Source organism: Pleurodeles waltl, chromosome 3_1 (assembly GCF_031143425.1).
Source record: "Pleurodeles waltl isolate 20211129_DDA chromosome 3_1, aPleWal1.hap1.20221129, whole genome shotgun sequence".
NCBI classification, from domain to species: domain Eukaryota; kingdom Metazoa; phylum Chordata; class Amphibia; order Caudata; family Salamandridae; genus Pleurodeles; species Pleurodeles waltl.
The window spans coordinates 993,850,209-993,868,797 of NC_090440.1; the positions used below are offsets into that span (position 1 = coordinate 993,850,209).

Sequence of the window (18,589 nt, forward strand, 5' to 3'; positions counted from 1 at the left end):
CCTAATTTAGATGGATAGGATATAGAATGAAATCCCCAAAATACTCTACAGTACTCACAGTCTACAAGCTTTGCAAAGTTTCACGTGATCTGTTTATGGAAAGTTGGCTACCTTATGAGGAACCCCTACTATGTACTTGTTTGTTGTATCATCGGCTTGAATTATCATAGACTAGCAACACTTCCCATCCCCTTGCATAAACATGGACATGAGCACAACCTAACAAAATGGTTTATTACCCTCTTCATACCTATTCATCACAATTGAAATCCCAGTCTACAACATGTACATGTTAGTGCCCATTCAATGTTACATAAACACACACAAATTTTGATCTGTTTCTATGGACACCTGAATACTCCATTTATCTACACGTACCAAGCAGCCCCAGACCCACCCCGCACAAACATGGACACAAACTCCTATCCCTCTCCACTACACTCAGTCTACCCCCCAAACTTATCTAAACCATTACAAACCTACCCATTCTATCAACAGCTCTGACACCTTGCCTGTATACTCCAACTCACAACTACATTTCCTACCTACAAACCCAATCCCACTTAATTTATGCAAGTACACACAGATATGCAAGTCCTGAAGCATCTGCTGTCGATTCTTGCATTTTACAGCCTGCAACAAACAATCTCAAAGTTACCACAAGGCTACGTGTCCTCACACCAGAGGATTTTTCAACATCTACGATTTGTGTATTTCACAATTAAACGTACTGCTATGTAATACACTTGTTAAGGTGGTTTGGTAGAGTTACTCTAAGAATCTGCACTACATATAAGGTGGAATAACATAGTGAGCGATTACATTTCAGTAACATATTGTGGGCCCGGCTGTGCAGCTTTCTCTAGCTGACAACTGACTATATCAGAACAGAGGATATTTCACCATCTGCGAGAAATTCTAAGACTTCATAGTTTTCTGAAGGCTTAAGAGGTTGTCTCAATTTCCACAGCGATGTACAAAGAAAAAACCCTGCTTGCCTGCAACTGTAAAATACATTTTGGAGTCCTTGAGGGATTTTCCCACAACAGACCACAGGATCTTGGCTTTAAGCAATTTTAGTACATTGCCATGAAATATCGTATTTAATAAAAAATACATTTCAAAGATATATATTTTTTAACAAACCTCAGGTAGAAGCTACACATTTCAGAAATTACTTTAAGGTGTTTATATATACACGAATATAAATATTTTATTAAAGTACATTATAATCTAAGTTGTTGTCAGGTGGTGGCATTCAGGTGTCAGTTAAGGACCCTCAGAACAAGAATAGTAATCAGCAATAATAAATGTTAAGGGTAAATTTAAAGATCAATTAAAAAAATACATTGACTGTGTCTCTGAGCCTCATATCATCGCCTGCATTATTCTGGGTGCTATAGTGTAACAACTGTGCAACTTCAAGACGCTTTAGACCTTTTCCTTACAGTTGCCTCAATGAGGAAAAGTTTCCTAATTTCAAACAAAGCAAAAACACAACGCAAACACACAAAACATTCTGATAGACAAGGGTTGGATTGTTTATTAACTTGTTTTTATATATTTGTATATTCAGCTATGCATATGACACTTGATGTTAGGCTCAATTCTAATGTCTGGCTCAGGCTTTTTATTTATTTATTTTTTTAAGAAGCAAGCTAAAGGCGAATTAGGACTTTTAGGAAGGGGTTAATAGGACTATTGAGGTCTCTACAATCAAATGTGTATCTAAATCAAGCAAGCATCTGATGAATTATCACTTGACTCCATTAATGGTTTCAATAGGCCTAATGATAGGTTAAACTATCAAAGTTTCACACTCTTGCTCCTCTTTGAGGTATTGGATATCAGACAAACCCCTATCCTGGTTATGGATGGACTCTGCTGCAGAATGCTCCAGCTTCTTCCCTTCGTGTGTGATGCTGTATCGGCTAGGTTCGCTACGTGGCCTGTGTGTTTGGAATATCAGCATAGACATTGAGGTCTTATCGTCACATGTAACCGAATGGGACTTAGTTTTATTGTTCATTATACTTGAGAACACACGTTCCTCGTCAGCATTACTGTGTGGTAAAGTAAAGAGAAGTCTTGCAATTTTAGAAAGTAGAAAAAACTTGCTCCTGTGTGTGCTTCGAAAGATGAAATCCCGCTCAAGATGAAACCAGATAACATCTATTCTATACACAGCATCATCCCCACTAGCGCAGTTCACCTGAATGGCAGCATCTTCCCAGGTTTTTGCAGGAACATCTGCAAATTCAATAACTTGGTAAGTGACAAACTCTTGTTCAAGGCAGGCCAGATCTTTTTTGGTGAATTTTAGATAGGTGTTAAATCGCTCCACCATAAAGAGCACACTTTCAAAACCATATTTATGTTTTTCAAAAAAGTTGAAGACTCTAGCATGTTTGAGCACCTCGTCATGAACTGGGAGAACTTCCAATGCAAACTTTACTGCTGCCTGGTGAAAAGAACGAACAGCTTCAAAGAAATTAGATTGTGTTTGTGGCTCAATAATCTCCATTTCAAGCATGTTCTTCAGCTTTCCACGTACACCGATGCCTACATAGAGACTAGAATCTGTGATCTGGCTGTCACAGGAGCTCAGATCTGGAAGGCTGGCTTCTGGGTTTTTCATGAATGAGTGAACAACCTGACTCACATAAGCTCTACTTAATAGCAAAGCCAGAAGATCCACAATGGCATCATACAGCAGATGGATGACTGGGTCTTCTCTCTGCAGCAGGAGGTTGAAATTCACAAATGCTGGTAAAGACGATTGAAGAAACAGACAATAGATCTCAGTCATAGGGTTCTTAAAGCAGCAAACCAGCCTTTTTAGTCTGCTCCCGCTAGCTCCAGCAATATCAGGTGTGGACAAAAAATAAGAACGGAGCGAGTCAAAGTGAAGAATCAGTTGATCCAAACAGGTAAGCATTCCAAGCCAACGGACAGAAATTTCCTTCAGTACCTGACGATAATCTGAGTCTGCAAACTTACAAAATGGATCACATAAGTCTGTCATTTTTGATGCATATTCAAACCAGAAGTATAAATCAACAAGTAGATCGTCTGCATCAAAATCTTTTAAGAAGCTACAGAAAGCAGATGAAGCTTGCAAGGCACAGTTGTCTGCCACTTGACATGGGCATGCCATGAAATATATGTTTTCATTATAATTGTGTGCAATAGTTTTTATAGGGCTTAGGTTCCCCATATTAACAGAGGTGTTATCAAGCCCAAACCCAACACAATTTTCCAAAGGAATGGAATGTTTATACACAGCATTGCAAACAGCTGCAAATAGTCCTTCGGCTGTGTCAAACTTCCTTATGCACATGTCCAAAAATTTGCAGCATATTCTGCCCTGCCTAGAGTCAAAAATCCGTACAGTTAAGGGACATGCTTTTTGTTCAGGGTCTTTATAACTGCTACCATCAATACAAAGGCTGAACACAGATGACCTCATGTCATCTGTTAAATTAGATAACAACTCTGGTACAATTGCTTCGTTCAATATGCTGGCTGCTCGTGTCCGGTCACAAGTGAAGGACTGGGCAAACTTAGAATCAGGAAAACTTTGCCATATAAGACGGACCAAGCGATCAGCTGTAGCAAAAGGGATTGCGTGCTCCGCAAAAAACTTAGTGAAATTCCATTCAGCTTGTCTCACAAGCCACTCTTCAGTTGACTCTTGCTCTGCTAAAGCCCCAGCAATTGCCTTGTTCCTTAACTTCTTCTCCTCCAAAGCCCTGTGAGCTTTACCTGAAACATGGCGTTTCACATCAAATATACCTTGATGAGAGCAGGATACATTCTTTTCACAAATCAAACAACGGAAGAAGCTGGAGTCATTCTTAACGGGCACAATGACACCTAGAAAATAAAAAGAATTTACAAAATTAGGAACTTGTTTGCATTTGGCAAGCTGTAATCAAAGTGGCAGCAGTTTTTAATAATTATGGGATTGTTGTTTCAGATCTCTACTTTCATATCAAATATATAAAAGCACTCAGTAACATTAGAAAAGTGTTGGCAATACCAATTGGTCTGGTTTAAAACAATGGCACTGATTAGTATAGGCACCCAGTGCTATCACACATGCATGCACTGTCACTCATCCTTGCACCATCCATTCATTTACCAATTCATTTGTTCATTCACCCACTTACACAACCACAATAAGACGGCCACACAAACTGAACAAGCATATGAAAATTAAAGCAAGGATGAAAGTAGAAGGAAAAAAAAGCAAGCATTGGCAAAGCCAATAGGTTTCACCAAAGCGGGAGCTATTGGCTTTGTTTATGTCTTCTAGCCATGTTGTACAGCAGCGTAGAGAGGAGTAGAGTGGCGTGGAACACAGTAGAGTTGAGTGGGGTAGACTAGAGTGGCATTGAGCAGCAAGGCATTGTGTGGAGTGGGTAGGGGTAACTGTGTGGAGTGGCAGAGTTCAGTGGACTGGCACAGCATTCTATTCTGCACCTCTCTATGCCCCTGCACTTTATGCCATTCTATTCTACACCACTCTACTCTTTGCCCCTGCACTCTACTCCACTCTATGCACCACTCTACTCTGCCAATGCACACTGCGTTACATGCATACAGTGCAGTGGCAGAGAAGAATGGTACAGAGTAGAGTGGTGCAGCAAGCAGTGGCATAGAGTAGAGTTGCGCAGACTACAATGGGGTAGAGTGACGTAAAGTGCAGTGGTGCAAAGTGCTGTAGAGTGCAGCGGTATAGAGTGCCGCAGCGTAGAACAGAGTGGTGCAGTGGCAGAGTAGAGTGGTGCTTAGAGTGATGTAGAGTGCAAGGGCATTGAGTAGAGTGGTGCAGAGTGGCATAAAGTGCAGTGGCACAGAGGGGTGCAGAACAGAGTGGCACAGAGGGGTGCAGAACAGAGTGGCACAGAGGGGTGCAAAGAAGAGCAGAGTGGCGTAGAGTAGAATGGTGCTGGGTAGAGTGCAGTGGCGTGGAATCTGCAGAATAGAGTGACAAAAAGCACAGTGGCCTAGAGTAGAAAGGTTCAGAGTACAGTGCAGTGGCATACAGTATCAGAGTGTAGTGGCGCAAAATACAGTGGTGCAGAATGGCATATAGTAGAGTGTAGTGGGGAAGAGTACAGTAATACAGAGTGCTGTGGCGAAGAGTGGTGTAAAGGGCATAGGTGAAGAGTGGTGCAGAGTAGAGTGATGCAGAGAAGAGCAGAGTGGCACACAGTACAAAGACGTGAAGTGGTGCAGAGTAGAGTGCAGTGTTCGTCACGTCCAAAATAGATTTTAAGATGCGCTTTGTGCTTTAAAAAAAAAAAGAAAACGAGCAATGCAAAATGATAAAACAGCATTCTTCAAAATTTCTGCCAAATGAAAATTACACAAATTTCGCACACACCTTAAAAAAGCCAGTTCAAGGCCAAGAGCTGGAAAACAGTTATGTGCTCCCTATCCTGAGATTACTAAATAAATAAATTATGTACCGTTATGGGAAAAAAACACAACATTTCCACATCCAATATTTTTTCTGGGGGCCATTCAGAAACAAAGTTCACCTCTTAAAACAAGGGGGGGAGGGAGGGCCACTTACTGCCTTCAGACCTGCGTCCCTCAAACACCCCAATTTGTTTCATGTCTGGCTTCTCTTATCCACATCTTTTATTACAATAATTTTATGCAAACCACCCGCTCACGATTTTCCTCCTTAAAACATATAGTGGCTGTTACCAATTCCGAGAAAGGCAGCATACACAAAATGTTAATTATTGAAAAAAAATAAAAGAATAAAGAAACCATCATGAGAAAACATCCAACAAAGCAGCCTGTAAGTTTCCCACACCACTTGCTAATGTTCATGCCACAGTAAATCTAACCATTTCTCGGTCCTCAAAAAAAAAAAAAAAAGTAGGGTCGTTGAGTAAAAGATTAATGTCAGCGGTAATACCAGCATTGAAGGGACGTTATGTCTCACATCATGACAACAAGGTATGACATTAAAGAGTGATAAAAGCACCACAAAATTAATACACACAGTTTTAAAATGTTTTTAAAAATACAGCGCTAAATGTTTAGGGAGTACCGTACATAGAAATTTCCCGAGGGCGAACATAAAAAAATCGCATGGAAGAGGGCCAACTCTAAGTCTCATAATCAGCGTGTCCCTAGTGAGAAGTGTGAAAATATTGATTAAACAAGTAAAGCTGATAGGTGCAGCTTGCATTTGAAATCCCCACTAAAAACACTGAAAAGCCTGGTAAAGTGAAATATGTATATAGACGTTTGTTATGATGTGTAGACTCGAGCTCGCTCACACACCGAGCTCTCGACGGCTCCTACGTTCTGTTGAAATGGAGCTTCTCCGGCGCTGCAGTTACGCGGAGCCGGCGAGGGAGGCGGTTGAATCTTTTCCTACTACGGAAATAAACACGCATTTACATTAAAGATTGGTGTGAAAATGATTTCTCCAATCACAACAATTTTGGCGACGAGTTGCCGGCTACTGTGGTAGTGGGGCAAGGTTCAGCACTATCTGACCGCGCGTGTCCTGGCACTTTGCTGAAGATAATGAAATATGGAAGAGATATACTGGCCTTTTAGTTAGCGCACGGCTAAATATACAAGTGAGTGAAGCCTCTTTGCTTCCTTGGTGAAAGGAGACTACAATTAGAGGAATGGCCCTGGTGAAGTACGACTCTTGAAATATAAAGGAAGGATTAACTGGATTGGGAGCATTAGCGGAAAGGCCCTAGTCAGGTACCTTCCTGTGTTTCTCAAGTGAGAATACTGTTGTTTTATTGAATTACAAGTACTTACAGTTTTAATTCCTCATAATCTTACCAGGAGCTGCATTTAGGGATGGATATGCCAACAATGGCACCTTCTCCTCCCTTTTTGTCATTGCCTGGTCAGCCAGCAATGGAATGGGAGGAGTGGCTAGATATTTTTGATAGTTATTTAGAGGCATTGGATGGTCAAAGATTTCGTCCCAGCAGGAAGAAAGCCATTTTATTAAATGCATTAGGCAAAGAGGGCCAACACATATATAAGTATCTTCCAGACTTGCCAGTTCAGGGTGACGAAGTGGATACAGATGCATACACAGACACAAGGAAGAAATTAGATCTAAGATTTGCAAAAACTCAAAACACAAATTCTATACACAACCTCAAAGAGATGGTGAATCTCTCGATGATTTTGTCTCAAGGTTAAGAGAACTGGCAGTCAAGTGTCACTTTGGACAGATCGAAGACGAAATGATTTGTGATCAGTTAATTGTTCAGTGTAAAAGCAGGAAGATGCAAGAGAGGTTGTGGGCAGCAAGGAATCCCACGTTGAAAGACGCCATTGAAATAGCAAAAGTTGTGGAAGAATCTGAATATTGCATGAAAGCAATGGAGAAGAAGGAGGCAAAAGATGAAGTAGCAGCCATAGACAAAAGGCGGGACACTTTTCCTACCAAAGTTAAGAATTGTATCTATAAATCAGTAAAAGAGACGGAGAATAGGAGATGCAACAAATGTTGAAGTCTCATTCACAAGTCAGACGCAAGATTTTGTTTTGCTATAGGAAAGGAGTGTAGGAAGTGTGGCCTGAAAGGACATTTTGCTAGAATGTGCCGTAGTTTAAGCAAAAGGAATGTGGCAACACTCTTGGAAAAGGATGGAGATGACAACTTGTGCGAGACAAGTTTGAGCACAGACAGAGTACTGGCCATAGAAGATAGAGGAATACGTAGACCAAAGGAACAAAGACCCAATGCACAGTTTGTTATTCAAGGGAAATCTGTTGAATTGATGGTTGATTCTGGGTCTTTATATACCATAATACCAAGAAAGCTGTTCACTTCTGAATGACCTCAAGTACATTTGTTACCAAAAGACTTAAGTCCTGGTGGATATCAAGGCAAAAAAAATAGACCTCATTGGATATATGGTGGCTGACATTCAATTTGGAGGAAGAAGTATTAAAGGAAAAGTGTATGTTGCTGAATCAGGTCTGCCAATCTTAGGATGGATTCATCAAAGTGAAAAGTGATTGCCTGTCCCTGGGAGATATTGTGCCACTATCTGAATGTGGTGATGAATTGCCCATTTCTATATTGTTTTTGGAAGATGGGATAGTTGATGGGATTGTGCCCCCTCCCCTATTTTTGAAGACAGTGCATGGCAATTATGTTGTCTGTACGTATCAACACTACACCTTGTGTTGCAATTGTTGAAGGAACAACTTAATTGCTAGGAAGACTGCCTAATAGTTGTATAACCGTTCTTACTGTGTATGCTTGGTTCTCTGTTAATGTAGCAATCATTGTTTGAAAGGCTTGAACTCCATCTGAGCTAGAAAACGCTAGTCCTAATTGTGTGTTGAGAATCGCTCCTAGATAGGGCTGCAACTGGAGAGGGTGAAGATTTGATTTGAGGTAATTGATAGTGAACCCTAGAGAGTGTAGGAGGCAAATTGTGAGTTGGGTGTGGCGTTGACACTGTGTGAATGAATTGGCTTTGATGAGCCAATCGTCTTAAGTAAGGGAAGACATCAATTTGTTGTTTTCGGAGATGAGCTGTGACTACCGCGAGACATTTGGTAAATACTTTGGGAGTGGTTGTGAATGGTAATACCTTGAATTGGTAATGTATTCCTGCAACTAAGAATCTTAGATATTTGTGTGTGCTGCGTGTGCTGGATGAATGGGAATGTGAAAGTAATCGTCCTTTAGGTTTAACGCTGTCATGAAATCGCCTTGTTGTAGTAGGGGAAAAACATCCTGGAGAGTGACCATATGGAAATAATCTGATAGGATGTAGTGGTTTAAGGGTCTAAGATCTAATATTGGTCTGAGAAACCCATCTTTCTTTGGGTATTAGGAAATACAGGGAGTAAACTCCCGTACCCTGGTGTTGTAATGGTACTGGTTCTATAGACCCTTTGAGAAGAAGAGAACATACTTCCTCTTTGATAAGAGTGAGATGATCTTGTGATAGTCTGGAAGTACAAGGGGGTACTTGGAACTGAAGATAAAGTATGGAAGAATACGCGATTGACACAATAACGACGGTGCTAGAAAGACAGAGAGAATACCGTTGTGGACTGCGTCAGGCCGAGTACTCATAGCAATAGTAAAATACGTCCAAACCCGATGGCGGAGAGAAACAATTTAAACAAGGACTTGATGCCCATGCGCAGTATTACCAAGAGGAGTCACCACTCAATCATGTGACTCGAAGAGCTTCTTTGAAGAAAAACAGGTTGTACCACTCCGAACCCAACACAAGATGGCGAGTTTATGCACAGCATATGTATCTACTGCCACACATACCATCAAACTATTCGTTTCTGAGGGGGTTATCTATCACTAGGTTCCAAAGTGCAGGTCATGAAAGGGCTGAAGAAATATGCTGCCATAGTCTGCTGCACAAAATGCAATGCCCAAAATTAGTAGTCGGAAAGCGCAAAAAAAGACACTTAATGATAAGTGCTGGAATAGCATTCTGAAAATTACCGCATATTTGTCATGTGCAAAACCACAGTATTGACTGAAGTCTCCACAGCACCTCCTTACACATTTGTTCTGAGCAGCATTTCAGCAGAGGGGGCAGAGGGTTGGGGTCACATCAAGCTTATTTTCCGTACCCACCAAATAGCCATTCCTAACCAGCACAATGTTTAAGCACTTAGGGCCATATGTACGAAAGCTTTTTCCCATAGACACAGAATGGGTAAAATCCTTTTGTACATCTGGCCCTAAATCCTTTTCACTTATCCCATTAATCACAATCCAACTGTGCGTGATGCGATAGAATCCACACACCGCAAGCAATAGTTAAAGAGTGCCCACCCTGGAACCAACATGCCAGCTCCTAAAAGGTAAAATATATAAGATCTACATACAAATGTTCTTGCTGATCCGCTCTGTGCCTTTAAATTCCGAGAGCTTCAATTACAGTCTGGCACATGTGTAACATTGTTGATGGGGTTGATTTTCTATTCGTTTGGGAAGTTAAGCGAAGGAGAAGGTAAAAGAAAGCACAAACAACAGACAGCAGGAGGCGGGGAACATATAACAGGCAGCTTGGAGAGGGGAGACCATTGGGATGATTAAGGCAATGAAGAGGGGCATATTAAAGGCAACGTGGGTGTGGGTGTGTTACAAAGCACAACTGGAGGGAGCCACAGGGGATGGGTAAATAACAGCCTTCTGAGAGGTCTGCGTTAGTTTAAAAAGCACATGGGGAGGGGGGACTCGCACCCACTACCTGCTGTTAGACTGGCAGCTTTGCTGAGACAGAACCTGAAAAAAAGTAGTAGCAAACTTATGCTTGCCAAAGTGCCAGTCCTGTCTACTGTCATTGCGGTGATGAAATAAAGAAAAAAAAAAAAAAGAAAGGAAAAAATAAATAAAAAAAAAGTACCTTAAGAAGTGTGCCGCCACTACAGCCAGTGAAAAGACACTGAGCACCAGCCAGTGACAGCCAACCGGAAAGGATACTTCGTCCAAGCACCAAAGATCAGCAGCTGAAGCCGGGGAAAGAGAGGAAGTGCAGCCTGATGATGTCAGAAGCGGCTGCTGACCAATGACAAGCAAGAAAAGAAGAGTGACCAGCGAAGACTACTGATGGTAAGTAATGTGTGGCCTGGGGGTAGGCTGCAAGCCTTTTTAAGAATTGTTTTCCTAACAGAAAAGACTTTGCAAGCACAGCGTGCAAGCGCGCATCTTGCAGGCAAAACCAAAAAATATTCTGCTGCTTAAACTTGGCGGCTATATGCTTATGATGCAAAAAATTCATACACTATGCACAATTCTCTTCCAGGATGGTAGTTGATCAAACATTTCACTGGGAGTCAATCCTTGAATGCTAAAAGCATGTAGTGTATCACTGTTGTACTGATCCGAGGTCGCCACCTTACCACGCTAAAACAATGATACACTATAGACAATTTATATGTTACAAGTAAACCTCCCAGTTTTATGGAATTTAATTTTTTGACATTTCTGTCTGTATTTATCCATATTTATTTTAAGCCTGGTGTAAAAAACTGAAGCTGCAATGTTTATATTTCCACATTCATTTAATCAACACAGATTTACTCATAATTGAATGTACAATGCGTTATAACTATTTACAGTACAATAGTCATTTGAAATCATTAGCATTGTAGAATAGCTGAAACCGCTTTATTGCAGCAGTTATTTAGTCATTAAGTTTCTGTTTTATCTTTTAACTCCCCTACCTGTCAGTCTGCAGAGCTATTGACCTAGCACACATGACTGATCGTAGTGGGAATCGCTCAAAAGGCAAACTAGTTTCTGTATTTCTCCATATTTAAAAATAAATACTGATAGGAAAAAAATATTTTCTCTCTATTTATCTGTTAAAATGTAAAATGGAAACCTTTCATTATAAGGCAAAAAATATCAAGTTGCCACATGAAAAGATGTGTCTAAATGGTGATTTATTTTCTGGAGATAATAGGAAAGATGTTGGTTTTAAGATAACAGTTACCTATACTGGGGAGCAGAGCCGGTTGTGGTCACGCAACAAGAGCCCAGAGAGGTAAGGAAAAGCTAGGTGACTACTCCACAGAGCGAGAAGCAGTCAGTATCACTGGTTTTCCACCCCAATGTGAGTTCCAGACTGATACATACCTAAATAATTGGTAGTAATGAGGAGTTACCCGATGATGAAGCATCCCACTGGATGAGGGTAACCAGCCCACTGTATCTTGGGAGGTAACAAAAAGCAACTCTCTCTTGTTCTCATCTCATGATGAGACTGCTTTTCCACATCTTTTCCATGGGCACCCTGATAGGTTTGTTCATACAATGTGCATCTTGGAAGCATGGATCATGTTGTTCCCAATTAAGTTCCTCTATTTCTTCACTTCTTATAGGGCTCACTACAGACATGACCATTCCAAGATGTTTGCACTGTTAAGAAATACTGGCAGCACAGGACAAAACTCACTGTAGATTAAATTAGCAACAAGTAAATCGCCTGGTAGAACTGTATGTAGAAGCTGTAGGATGCACTTGAAAGGAAAAAGCAGAAGGCAAGAAATAAAGGGGATTTTTGAGATGAGTATCTCCCTGCATTGGTATGTAGGCATGTACACCTGTTCTGAGTGCCTGACTGTGCAGCAAGTATCAAACTTGATTACTGGATCTGGGATCACATTAACATAGCAAGTGCTATGAGGCCTAGGTCTCTCCCTAACATGAGTAGGTCCTTGACTTGCCCTGTGACCTCGAGGGACGCACCAAGCATGCCCTGACTGACAGTGGGCTACTGTCCTTGTTGCATGTTTAGCATATAGGGCACTGGTGGCAGTGTACCATGTTTTGCGAGTCCATAGTGTGAGCAAACCTTTTTATCTGTACTACCAGAGTTCCCAGTTCTTAGCGATAACATCCAGAGTATGTGTTATGAGAGTTGATGTGTGTTATCTATGTGGTAAATACACAGTGTGTGAGACAGCCAGATAATGAAGGCCTGCAGGATCCATTTTGGATATCCCCGCAAGGCCTTTGCACAGGATGGGACTGAGGGTTCTTTTCCCAGAAAGAGGAAGTGTAATTCTCACACACTTTCTGAAGGTAGATGGAGGAGACGTAGGCAGTGAAGTAAGTGGAGTGGAAGCAAGGCTCCTTTATGTATTTAATTAATGGGGCCTTTTACCGACCCACTAGCTACTTTTAGTCTTCCTGAACACTACCATATGGTGGCTGGTAGAGGTGAGGAGTGAGACCGCAGACTCTGTTGTGCATGGTGAGGAAACCTTTAGATGATGTCTGCCCTTTAGGTTTTCTCCGATTACTCCTTATGTTTGACCGATGACAGCCAGGTGCAGAAACCTCATATTACTTTATGCATCTGTTGTAGGTGATCCAAATTGGAGACCACTCTACACAAAGGCTGTGGCTGGAAAACAGTCTGGAAAGCACACTTGAACAGCGAACCAACTTAAACAAAGTTTACAGTAACCAACAGTGGATACAGATCTTCTGTCCGGTTTTGGTGTATTAAAGTAGGACCCTCCTACCCATTCGGGGTTCCAGTTCCAAGAGCTTTATGAGGGAAGTGCTCTGCAGAATACTCATTGTAGTGCAATCAGCGCTGATGTCTGCCTGATAGTCTCCCAGAGCTGAGGAGACATCACCTGAAGTCTGAATCTCTTGCTGGAGGAGCTGTATATCTGTACCTAAGTGCTTAGAAGCCTTTCTGAAGTACGCAATCTGCTGGACACCAGCTCCAGCATGCAATAGTCTTTCCAGGCTTGCTCCAACAGGAACAGTGACATGATGACTGAAACTGCTGAGCCCCAGTCAGGGCTGCGATTCTGTCTGAATCGGCCTATGTGTGGGCACAACTACTAAATGTGGCAACAGGCATCCCAGAAGAAATCAGCCTGCACATGGCTGTGACTGCTGGTGAGATCAGCCCATGTGGGGGCTGCAACCACCCACTGTAGAGTAAAAGACCTGGGACTAAACTAACCTAAATCAGTTTAGTATACAATTTTGACCCTGTCGCTGTTTGACCTGTAGTATACTGTTTGACCTGGTCGCTGGGCAATAACCCTATCACAAAAATCAATATAAAGAGGATAGAATAAGCAGTGGGTAATTTTTCACGCACTATCAATGTAGTGAATTTCTTATGTTTAGTGAAATGGTTAAAGTAATAATCTACATTACTACCTTGGTAAGTTATTTCAATGGGATAAATAAGAAAAAGATTTGGCCGTGTTTTAGGGTAGGCAGAACACCTTCAGAGAGTTAAACTACCTCTTGCATTGCAGAAGCACTGCCATTTCGGCCACAAATTGCCATCTTTTCTTCTCAACAAACTATTCTGTGTCTCTACGAGACGCTGGTTCTTTAGTCCATCACCTCCTTGCTCTTTCCCTCCGCTACCTTTTTCATGCCTGCTGGGGTCAAGTGTTTGCCCGCATTGGTGTCCGCTGGTTGAGAAACATGCGCCTCTTTTTGTTTCTGTCGACCTTCGGTCATCAAGTGTTTTGATGCTGAGGTTGTTTTGGTGGATTTAGGGTCTTTTGTTACCTCCTGCCACTTGGCCTTTAAGCATCCATTGTCGCCTTCTTCGCGGTCTCCGCTCTTTCGATGTCGACAATGCTCCCTCCCTCCAAATCTCCTCCTTTTTGTGGCTCGGTTTCTTCAACATTTTCGTCATTACTAAAAAGGCCCAGGTACTTTAGGGATTCTTGTGGTCTTGTGGGTGCCAAATGCTGCACAGGCTTTGCACTCTTCGGCGTTGTGATCCACTGAGAGGCACAAGTTACAGACTTTGTGTGGACCTCTCTGTGCAGATTTGTGGTGGCAGTTGGGCCAGAATTTACAGGGGGTGGAAGAGGGAGGGGGGTTCTCCCTATTCCTTAGCTGCCCCTCTTCTCTGCATTCTCTGGCCATGTGGTACTATACAACGGGATCCCCCATCATGGTTGAGAAGGCTCCACTATGTTCTAGGACCCACGCTTAGTCTCCATTTTACATTTCTGTTTTAGTGTGCCATCTTTTTCTAATGGGGACGTTCTACATATTTTCCACTAACAAGAATGTGCTGCATATGCATTTATTCTTGGTAGGCATTGTCCCCCTTTAGTCTGTACATTTAGTTAGAGGGTCGTACATTCAGAATATGATGTCCTTGTTTTCTTTTTCTGCACTTGTCCGAGACAATCCATTTATTCTCGACAAGCCAAAGAAGTTCTGCATCTCTGTCACAGTGCGATAAGGGCAGTGTTTTATTATATAAACAGCATCCATGCTAGGCTCGGTGACAGGAGCACTTCATGTTGGGATTATCATGGTACCACTGTGACTTGAGATGCAGCCCCACTGAATCTGACCTTTATCCTTTGAAGGTAGATAGCCTGCACAGTTAGACCGGGTTCCTGACACCCAATACCAAGGTATGAGGGGTTAGACTCTCTTAAATAATCTTGCAGAGGGTACTCCCACTATGCCCTCTTAAGTATAGGTGCCAGAGCCAGACAGGAATAAAGTAACATTAGTAGCAATGAACATTGTTGAACTGTGATTATTTTCCACGATTCAAATATGCTAATTACAGTAATATGTCTCAACTGTCTAATAATTGCAGCTCAGGTTTTCTTCACAAGAATACAATTGCAGCTCAGGTTTTGAAAATGCATCTTCGTATCTTTCTTGTGTATATCTTAGGCATGCAAGAATAATAAATGTAAAGGTTAGATCTGTTTCCATTAATTCATTGGTAATCAGAGTGGTCATGTTTGAGGTTACCAATACCATCTATTACCCTGGTGACGTTAGGGGTTTGGGTGTGGTACTGTGAGCTAGCCAAAACTAACCAACATTTACTGATGATATATGTAGATGAAAGGCCCGATTTAGAACTTAGTGGACGGGTTACTCTGTCACAGCTGTAGAAAATACATACCTGTTTTATGCACAGAGGGTTAAACCGTTGTACAATTTAATTTGTCTTGATATTTCCAACCAACACTGGACTACTGAACATACTACTATTCTGGGAACATTACAAACAGACATGCTTGCATCTAAACATTTACATACTCGTGTTAACACTACTAATTTGGTGATCTGCATTATTGAGTGTTCCAGTGGTTACAGGTCATCTATTATGAAAGAGAAACTGTACAGACTGCTTAAAACTCGCATTTATACTTTAGTGCAGAAATGTGTTTTGGATCAACAGAAAAAAATTGACTGCATTTCAAACAGGTGTCCTAAAGGAATTTCTACTGGCTCAGGGAAAACACAAAATGTTGGTGTTTTCCATTCCAGCCTTAGAGGCAGTTACCAAGGCGGCATTCCTAATGCAAAAGTCTTACTTCCAAGATAGATCCAGTGAGCCACTTGCTTAACTGCTACTAATGTAGATTATGTTTTTGACCCTACTCTAATAACACAGGAATTTCTCGAATTGCGAATACCCCATGTCTAAAGAATTGCCTCTAGATTACTATGAATATATAGAATATACTTACGGTATACTTATGGTTCAGCCCAGCTCACGGTTGGTACGAAGGATAAGTACTCAGCACCATGTGTTGCAATAAACAGTATCATGAAAGATGGAGGATTTCAGACACAAAAATCATATGCAGAATTTTTGGGAGATTGTACGGCTCAGCTGGCTGAAATGAAAGATTTGGTTCTGGCACTGCAGAATCCAGAACTTCCTACACTGATAATGTGCGATTCCTGTTACTGTGTCCAGTCCTTTAAGGATAATTTACCTTATTGGCGGATGAATGAATTCAGAGATTCTAAAGGTAATTCTATCAATTATAAGTTGCTTTGGGGAAAGGTGACAGCACTTAAAGATGCTTTGCCACAGGCACGTAATTCACACATTGAGCCATCAACATCTTGGTGCACACGCTGTAGGGAATTTGTTGGCTGATGAAGCTGTCAAAGCGGCTTTCCCGACTGTGTTAGTAGCTGGGATTACTCAGTCACATACGAGAATGGCAGCTCATGTTTTCTTTGTAAAAACAATCATTTCAATAAATGTTTAGACAATGCATTTTCTTGCGTATAGCTGGGGCATGCAAAAATAAACAACAGCGTTAGATCTGTTTCCATGAATTCCTATAGAATCAGAGTAGTCATGTTAGAGGTTACCAATAACATCTATTACCATAGTCAGGATAGGGGTCTGGACGTGGTACTGTGAGTTAGCCAAAACAAACCAACATTTACTGATGACATATGTAGACTAAGGCCCTCATTACGAGTTTGGAGGTCCCACCCTCCATATTATGAGCCACAAATCAGCACGGCGGTCATTGCACGTCGGAAAACCACTGGCGGTGCGAATCGCCACTGTCTAAAAACCACCTCCACCACATTGGACAGTCTGAATACCCCACACCTGACACACACACACACACCTGCTCACTGCACTATACAACACACCCTCACACACCACCACAATCCTTTGCAACCACAACTATTGACAGAGACATCAAGGAGCACACCAACGGAGGACACTGCATGTCGATACCATAGGCATCAACACACTCCCCAAGCATCACATACCACACAACTGCACCAGCAATGCAACAAACATTGCAACTACACACAAACACCAGATACCACCAGCACACACAACCAAACACCCCCACTACACCAACCACCCTACACTACACCTTACACACACAAACCCCCCCCCCCCCAATCCACAACACAACCACCATGTCCCGTCAGAAGCACCCACGTTTGTTATGGAAGATGAAATTGTCAGGGTAGAGCCACAACTGTTTGGAGTCCAGGACCAGCAAACCTCGATAGCCAGGAAAATGGAGTTATGGCAGCGGATTGTTGACAGGGTCAACTCAGTGGGCACCCATCTATGCACAACGGAGGACATCAGGAAGAGGTGGAACGACCTTACGGGGAAGGTGCATTCCATGGCATCACGTCACTAGATTGCCATCAACAAGACAGGCAGTGGACCCCACATCCTCCCTCAGAGTTCACATCGTGGGAGGAGAAGATCTTGGACATCATGCATCCTGAGGGCCTGACTGGCATCATCAGAGAACTCGACTCTGCTAAGTAAACACCACTCCCCAGGCACCAACCACTCCTGTCCAGCATGCGTCCCCACCACCCATCACTCCCTAATCCACCCCATCTCACACATCTGCGCCCCCTCAATTACCCCATGCCCCTCTCCTGCATGCCACCCCACCCGACTGCCACTATCCCCAAGCAGTCCCTCCCTAATGCAAGGATAACAATCACAATGCCAAGCACCACAACTCCCACAATGCATCACTCCCTACACATCAAAAGATCACAGTCCCACTTCACAGTGGAACACCTGCACGTAAAACCATAGCACATGCCACACCAACTGGATGCTTCCACTGCGTTCCAACACATGCCAATGAAAGCAATGCTGTCCATTATCCTCAACCCTCAATGGAAAATGGAAACAATGGCACAATCTGTCAACCGCAAGCAATGTCTGTAGTGCTGCATCTGTCATTGCCATCACTGGGAAGCAAGTCAAGCTACTCCATGCATCACACAATGATACAAGCAAGTACCTCTCCACAGTGTAACTCCCTCCCTTTCCATCCACAGGTCTCGCTGCCACTGCCGCCCGGCAGCAGATGCCAGAGACAGACAGCTCTCCCCGGGATGAAGGCTCAAGTGGATGTTTGGATAATCACAAACTGCCTGGCCCATCTGGGACAACTGGTGAGTCCACCACCACAAGCCCCACCATGGACACATTGGAGTCCCCCACCCATGTGGCTACTACAGCACAGCCAACCCTTCATCCCCAAACCTGTGTCCCAAGGACAGTTCAATCAGCAGTGTACCCCACAGTACAGGAACCAGAGTCAAGGCCACACACCCAAGACGATGAACAGCATGTGTGTACACTGTGCCAGGGGCACAGGCACAAGGGGCCAGGGGCAGTGGGAGGGTACCTGTGACCAAAGGGGTGGGGCACCCACACCAAACGACTGGCCAGCATGCCATCTCCCATGTCCTGGGAGCATACCTCCAATCATAGAACACAATGCGCCAGATCCTCACAACTGTGCAGGAGAA

The 18,589-nt window shown here is 42.7% G+C and overlaps 1 protein-coding gene across 3 annotated transcripts in view; it reads right to left on the reverse strand.

Annotated features, from left to right (window-relative positions):
* Positions 1 to 1,517: 1,517 nt before the first annotated feature.
* LOC138284895 (uncharacterized) overlaps positions 1,518 to 18,589 on the reverse strand; it is a 64,792-nt gene continuing 47,720 nt past the window's right edge. For all 3 annotated transcript variants that reach the window (XM_069224147.1, XM_069224146.1, XM_069224148.1), the window contains one exon: positions 1,518 to 3,876. In XM_069224147.1, the coding sequence (XP_069080248.1) occupies positions 1,799 to 3,876 (2,078 nt within the window). In that variant the 3' untranslated portion in view covers positions 1,518 to 1,798. The remainder of the gene's footprint in view (positions 3,877 to 18,589) is intronic.